At 57.4% G+C, this 6,794-nt stretch overlaps 2 protein-coding genes across 5 annotated transcripts in view; one reads left to right on the top strand and one right to left on the bottom strand.

Annotated features, from left to right (window-relative positions):
* DCAF15 (DDB1 and CUL4 associated factor 15) overlaps window positions 1-784 on the top strand; it is a 9,460-nt gene extending 8,676 nt beyond the window's left edge. Inside the window, exon 13 of one of the 2 annotated variants that reach the window (XM_003797899.3) lies at window positions 314-784. In XM_003797899.3, the coding sequence (XP_003797947.1) occupies window positions 314-369 (56 nt within the window). In that variant the 3' untranslated portion in view covers window positions 370-784. The remainder of the gene's footprint in view (window positions 1-313) is intronic. The other variant, XM_023518049.1, reaches the window with a different exon arrangement.
* A 46-nt stretch (window positions 785-830) lies between these two features.
* Window positions 831-6,794, bottom strand: part of RFX1 (regulatory factor X1) — a 35,723-nt gene continuing 29,759 nt past the window's right edge. For 2 of the 3 annotated variants that reach the window (XM_003797898.3, XM_023518048.1), the window contains 9 exons: window positions 5,708-5,826; window positions 5,517-5,626; window positions 4,895-5,046; window positions 4,704-4,801; window positions 3,239-3,388; window positions 2,930-3,138; window positions 2,480-2,633; window positions 2,355-2,400; window positions 831-2,235 (listed from right to left, as the gene is read on the bottom strand). In XM_003797898.3, the coding sequence (XP_003797946.1) occupies window positions 2,066-2,235; window positions 2,355-2,400; window positions 2,480-2,633; window positions 2,930-3,138; window positions 3,239-3,388; window positions 4,704-4,801; window positions 4,895-5,046; window positions 5,517-5,626; window positions 5,708-5,826 (1,208 nt within the window). In that variant the 3' untranslated portion in view covers window positions 831-2,065. The remainder of the gene's footprint in view (window positions 2,236-2,354; window positions 2,401-2,479; window positions 2,634-2,929; window positions 3,139-3,238; window positions 3,389-4,703; window positions 4,802-4,894; window positions 5,047-5,516; window positions 5,627-5,707; window positions 5,827-6,794) is intronic. The other variant, XM_023518047.1, reaches the window with a different exon arrangement.

The following is a 6,794-nucleotide window of genomic DNA, read 5'->3' as shown; positions in this document are numbered from 1 at the left end:
CAAGTAGCTGGGACCACAGGCGCCCACTACAACGCCTGGCCATTTTTTTGGTTGCAGCCATCATTGTTGTTTGGCAGGCCTGGGCTGGGGATTCGAACCTGCCACCTTAGGTGTATGTGGCTGGCGCCTTAGCCGCTTGAGCCACAGGTGCGGAGCCCACATAATAGTTGTTTATTGAGTAGCTGCAGGCTGGAGGTGGAGATGAGCTTGGCAGGATCCCTGCCTTTTAGGCCGCAACCAAGTTGGTTGGGGGTGGCTGCGGGACCTGGACAGGCAGTGACTCCACAGCTGTTGTCCCTATCTATCCCTGCAGGGTGTTCACTAAAGGTTCTGGCAGACAGCGAGCGATACACGTGGATTGTGCTGTGAGGGCGAGCCACCCTGGACACTGACTCCAACTACCTCCACGGCCTGGGAGCTGGCCACCTCCCTGGGCTGGCTGACTGATGACCGGCACTAGTGTCAGGCTGTGGGAAGGGGGCTGGGTGGGGCAGCCCCCTGGTGGCCTGAGAGTCTGGACGCTTTTTATTTATGCCTATTTAAGTTGGGAAGGGGCAGAAGGAGGGAGCCCTCTGTCCCACCAGCCTGGAGCGCCTCACCTTCATCCAGAGCTGGGCATGGGCCCTGGCTCTTTGTGCATTTGCCCCTTTCTTTGGCTACAGATGGGGACATTACCCTTGGGAAGGCCAAATGGACCCTGTTCCTCCTCTACCCAGCCGGTTCCTGCCCCCAGGTGGCCATCCCCACTTCCTCTTCATGTAATAAATGTTCAATTTCTGAACCTTGCTGAGGTCCACTTACTGCAGCTCCAAGGCCTGGCAAGTCAGCAGTAGACAAACATCACAGCGGAATTTATTGTGTTTTAAGAAAGACTACAAAAAGGTAGAAAACAGCTCGGCACACTAAACTACCACACGTGTGGACACGTTCACCGCTGGGAGAGAGGAGGCCCCGGGGGTGTGGACAGGGCCACATCAAAAGCTTTAGCACACGGAGCACACAAAATAGTGATTTTTATACAATAGGTCAGCTTTTTTTTTTTTCTTTTTTGCCATAAACATCTATCTCACAGGTTGAAAACACTTGAGAAAACTGGAACAGATAAGGCCATGATGGTTGGAAAAAAACCCAACAAGTTACCAACTCCGCTCAGGCGGCGCTCACAAATCGCACAATAGTCATTGGGGGTGGGGTTGGGGTCGCACGGCACAGAGGAGAAGCACAGTCTCCAGGGAGAGTAAGAGCGCTGGAAGGTTCCATTACAAACCAGCGGCGCCTTGGGTGTGGGGCGGAGGTCTTGGATCTGTGGAGCACCCAGCCCAGGCCGGGGCAGGCGCGGACGCTTCACGGCCCATAGCCTGCGGCTCTTCTTTGGAAGCTGGAGGCCGTGCCCTCCTCCCGCCCCCTCCCCCCCAGGCGGGCGGGACAGTACCTATTCTTGGCAAGGCAGGGCAAGGGAGGGCCCAGCGCTGGAGAAGATGCGACACCCACGGCTTTAATTGCACTTAATACCAAGAAGGGGTAGCAGTGGGGGTGCTAGGGGAGGAGTCCCGGGGCTACTGCTGACAGTGGGGTCCCCCAGGTGAAGCCCACCTGCGCCCACCCGGGGCTCAGGGCTAGGCCCAGGTCAGGCTGTGCAAAGCCAGCGAGCAGAATAAGTTAACAGTTCCGCGGGGGGGTGGGGGTGGGGTGGGCGGCTGCCTGCCTGCCCCCGGGGCAGCTGGAGGGCAGGGCTGGGGAGAGAAGCTGTGGCCTTCACAGGGGCCAAGGGGCCGAGCTTAATGCCCTGCGGGGCACCTGGGCACGGCGGCGGGTTCCTTAAGGCACGTCTTTTTTGTCAAGAGTTTGCAGCTGCGGCTCCGCCCAGCGCAGTGATTGTGTCGGCCCCATGTGGGGGGCGGGGGTAGCGAGGCAGGGGGCCCTGCCTTCCCTGTCTCCGAGGCTCCCTCCCCGTCCTGGCCGAGGATGGAGCGGTGACAGCAAAGCCACAGCAACTGTGAGGGACCCTGGCTCGAAGGGGCAGCGGGGGATCGGGCTGGAAGGGGGTGCCGGGGCGGCCGCGGGCTTAGCTGGAGGGCAGCGCCTGCACGAAGAGGCCGCGCGCATCAGTCCGCGCCAGCTTGGCCGGCGGTTCCAGGGCCTCAGGGCCCAGCGCTGGCGACTCGCCCCCAGCCGCCAGCGAGATGTCTTGCGGGAGCTCGTCCTCACTCTCCTCTTCTTCTTCCTCCTCCTCGTCTGGGGCACAGGGACCCGACTCGCTCAGAGCGGGGCCGGGCCGGCTCCTCCACCACCCCAGCCCCTGAGTCTGACCCCACCCCCCACCAAGGCCCTGAGTGGGGACATGCCCCGCCTACCTTTGTCTGGGTCCAGGGCATTCAGTGAGGTGGCCAGGTTGGCGAACTGGAGGGAGAGAGGAGAGAGGGTGAGGGTTCCGTTGCTGGGCTTCACCCCCGCGCCCCCAGGGTCCCACCGCGCGCACCTCGCCCATGACGGCGATTGGGGTCTCGCCCTTGGCTTGGGCGACGCGGTGCTCGATCAGGTAATACATATATTCGTCGTAGAGCAGACGGATGAGGTGAAAGGAGCCGAAGCTGGCGGCGCTGCGTAGGGTCAGGTCCCGGATCACCATAGAGCTGGAGATTGCGACGGAAGAAGATCTAAGGCCCCACTTGGCCCAGGCCCTCGTTCCCCTACCCCGCCCCGATGCCCTCGGGCCTAGAGCTAGCTCACTGGCTTCCCTAGGGTGTCCAACATTGTCAGCTCAGGCCTCCCCGCGCCACCCACTGGCTCCAGTCCACCAGGAAGACCACCAGAGAACTCCCCCTTACTGAATCCTGTGCCAAGGCTCGCCCCGGGTATCGTACACTGTGGCCCCGCCTAGAGGCGTGGCCCTCCCGCCCCACTGCTGCTGCGCGGCTTGAGCACTCACCTGTAAAAGGACCACTTGAGGAGGAAGAGCTTGGCTGCCTTCGGGAAGCCGGCACTGCCTTGGTACGGTTTGAGCACCTGGCTCACCACGCCGTCCAGCCAGGCCGCCCACTGCTCTAGTGAGTTCTGTTGCTGCAGCGTCACCTTGAAATCCTGCTCCAGACGCTGCACCACGCGGTCTTCGCAGCGGCACACCCATGAGGCCTGCTCCTGGGGCACATTGGGCAGGTGGGCGCCCATGGTTCAGTCGCTGCCTGCCGCCCTGGAGTCGCTAGCTTGTCCACGCTCACCTGCACTGCCCTGGGCTCACCTGCACGTTGGCGAAATCCACGCGGTTGAGGTCACTCAGCATCTGGTTGATCTGCGCAGTGTTCTGCAGCACAGCGCGCGCCGCCTGCGCCAAATGGTTGAGCGACGTGTAGCGCCGCAGTGTCTGAGAGAAGGCGCCGGCCGCTGCCACCTGCATGCGGGGCCAGGGATGGTGAAGGGGAGGTTATGGCTTCAGCAGAACACCCACCTGCCAGCCTCTGCCCTACCCACTGCAACCTAAGCCTGTTTCCTCCCCCACCCTAAAAGGAGGGATGTGCCTCTGCGTTTGTTAGGAGACCAAGGGTTTGAGATTTGAAAATTTTGGGTGTCCACCTACCAGTGTGGGTCAAAACAATTAATTAGTTGTGTTTCCCCCAAGATTATTTTTTTAAATGAAGAAACACACAGAAAATATGGAGGGCACTGCCCACAAAGGACAAGCATGCTTTGATAAATTTTTGTTTTTATTTTTCAATACTATATTCTCAAACCTCAGCTCTAGAGGGACAGGGGTTTTGTCCATCTTGTCTTTTTCGATTGCTGTGCTCTGACAATGAGGCTAGGCACACAGTACATGCTTAATAAATGCATGCTGCGTGAACAAATGTATACACGAGCCTAACCAATTCCTATGAAGAGCTTCCTCCTGGAAGCTTCTACTGTCTTCATAGGCTCCCATCCCCTGGCTCATGTCCAGCCCACGCAGGGGTGATTCTTCCCACATCTAGATCCATGTAGCTTTCTTTTTAGCCCAAGAGCAAGTACATCCTATTGAATCCCTCACATCTAAGTAGTTACCAAGTATGCAGCATTGATGAAAAGGGCTGTTATTATTTCCTTGTAGATGTTGCCTTTTTAAAAAAGGTTTATCTCTTTTTTTTTTTTTTGAGACAGAGTTTTACTCTGTCGCCCTTGGTAGGGCCTCAAGCGATTCTTTTGCCTTAGCCTCCCAAGTAGATGGGACTATAGGCACCTGCCACAATGCCCGGCTATTTTTAGAGATGAGGGCTGTGGCTCCGGCTGGTCTCAAACCTATGAGCTCAGGCAATCCAGCCGCCTTGGCCTCCCAGAGTGCTGGGATTACAGACACGAGCCACCGTGCCTGGCCCAGGTTTATCTATCCAGAACACCTAAAGCGCTTTCTAACAAAGCTGTCTGAAGAAAACTACTGTAAATTTGCATTCCACTTTTATTGTTTTTTAAGATGCTGTTTGAGTACAAAAACAACAAAGAGGTTATGTTTGGGAAGTGGGTGTCTGAGGAAGCTTAAGGTTAGTGAACAATGCCCGGGTCCCTCTCTGAGGTGCATGAGGCCTCTCTTTCCCCTTGTCCACGTTCATCATCCTCCAAACAGGTGTGGGAACACATCTTACTATGCCCACTGAAGAGAGGAGACTGAGGACCCCCACCCCAGAGCCAGGACGGAGGAGCCAGCGGTGAGCCCAGGTGGCAGCTTGTGCCCTCACCTTCACCCGCAGCATCTCCTCGGGGATGTTCACCATGGCGTGGGTGAGCCAGCTCTCCAGGCTCTTGGCAAAGTTCCGGATTGCTTGGGTCAAGGCACCTGTGGGCCGCGGTGGGGGCTGGTCAGGGCAGGAGGGTGCATTTGGGGAGTTGGGAGGGTGTGTGTGGGGAGTCCTGGCGGCCCAACACTCACTGGGGATGGGCCGCAGCACGTCAGGAATGAGGATCTCCACCAGGCCCTGGTACAGCACGTTGTCACAGTGCTTGGTCCACTGGAGCACAGGCTCAAACTTTGAGAGGAGCACCAGGCTGGCTTTGGGCAGCCGCTTCTCAGCCTCGTCATGCCTATGGGCACCCATCCCACCTTGGGGTCACTTAGGCACCCAGGGTCAGAAGGACACAGCCTTAGGGTCAGGCTGGTGCAGACCCCCTAGGGATCAGATGGGAGTCCTACACTCCACCCTGCACAATGTGGTGAAAGGGGCCTTGGAACCCACTTACACAAGGTTGGAGAAGGCATCCTACCCCCATACCTAGGCTTGGTGAGGAATGAATGCCCTGCCCACTATACACCCTGTCAGCTCCAAATGCCATACCCCTTCCCACACATCCTGCCCCACCTTGTGCACCAGATGGATGCACACAGGCGCTCTGGGAAGTCAAGGGCATTAAGTACTCCACAAACTGCAGGGGTCAGGCAGGTGCCCCACTCCTACATGATAATGGAGGTCAGGCCACCCCACATGGGTGGCCAACTCCCCTGGGTGAGAGGGGTTGTGACACCTCCTGCCCCTGCCTCGCCCTGTGGGACTCACACGGCCAGTGGTGGTGCTTCACTGGGCTGGCTGAGGTTGTACCTCCAGAAGGTCTTCCACAGTGTCTCCACCAGAGTAAACTGCAGGTTCACCATGACATCCACAATGGCCTAAAGGAGAAGCAGAGGCTCAGGGGTGCTAGGGGCCGTGTGGCCCTCCCCTGTCCACAGCTGGTTCCCTGCTTACCCTACCTCACAGTGTTCCCGGTACAGGACCTGGAAGGCCTTGATGTCCCCAGGCCCAACACCTTCAGGCAGCACTTTGCCTTGGAGGTCGAGCTCTGTGAAGTCAGGGAGGCTCCGGGAGGCATCTGGTGGGGGAGCCAGGTAGGGTACAATGAAATCCTTCAAGCCAGCCAGTATGTCCCTTCCTCAACCATCCCCTGAGTTGTCATCACTTTCCCACCAAGTCTGGGTCTCCCATGAACAATGAAGGATGGCAAGGTTCAGGGAGGGTGAGAGCCTTGCCTGGAGTCTCAAGACCATGGAAGGCTCCAGAGCCCAAACTCTTCTAGCACAGGGAACATAAGGGCCTTGTACAGCCTGGCCTGCAGGCTAAGTGGCAGCACCAGGCCCACCCTTGGGACATGGGCTGCTGAGTCCAGGCTGTGTCTTTGCACCTGCCTAGCCAGGGAGCAGACCTCCAGGGCCCAGTCAGCATATAGGGATGCTATCCTGAGCCTAAAGACCCCAGAGGAGGGTTAGCCATGGCCTATTGATGCACCTTACCTGTACTAGCAGTGTCATTCCTCCCCCTGCTCCCCACCTAGCTTCCCTGGGACAGACAGGGCAGACTGGGAGTCTGGGCCTCACGAGCAGAACATCAGGAAGTAAGCCACCATATGGTCGTCATTGAGGATGTGTAGCTGGTACACATTAGGTTCTTAGAGTTTGCTTGTTTAGTTAGCATCATTTTGTCTCATTTTCCTTGATGGTTGTTTGCTTTTTTTAAAAAAAGTATCTTCTAGAAACTGTGGGCACCAAAAACCTGCCTTCTTGGTGAGTGCTCCTAACTACACAGGTGATCCAGCTCTGTGCAATGGTCTGATGGGCAAGGAAGCAGCCCACACAGGGCTCATAAGGGAAGGGAACTGCTCCATACGCCTCAGACTAATGATTAATATGGACCACAGTCTAAGTAACCAGGTACATCTGGGTGGGATTTAAGATCTCATGTGGCATAAAGGGGACTTTGGTGGGCTCAGCACCTGTGGCTCAAGTGGCTAAGGCGCCAGCCACATACACCTAAGGTGGTGGGTTCAAATCCAGCCTGGACCCG

This window comes from Otolemur garnettii, unplaced genomic scaffold (genome assembly GCF_000181295.1).
Source record: "Otolemur garnettii isolate 467f Iridium unplaced genomic scaffold, OtoGar3 scaffold00127, whole genome shotgun sequence".
NCBI classification, from domain to species: Eukaryota; Metazoa; Chordata; class Mammalia; order Primates; family Galagidae; genus Otolemur; species Otolemur garnettii.
Note: the sequence above shows the minus strand (reverse complement) of the source record. Positions and strands in the feature narration are given on the sequence as shown.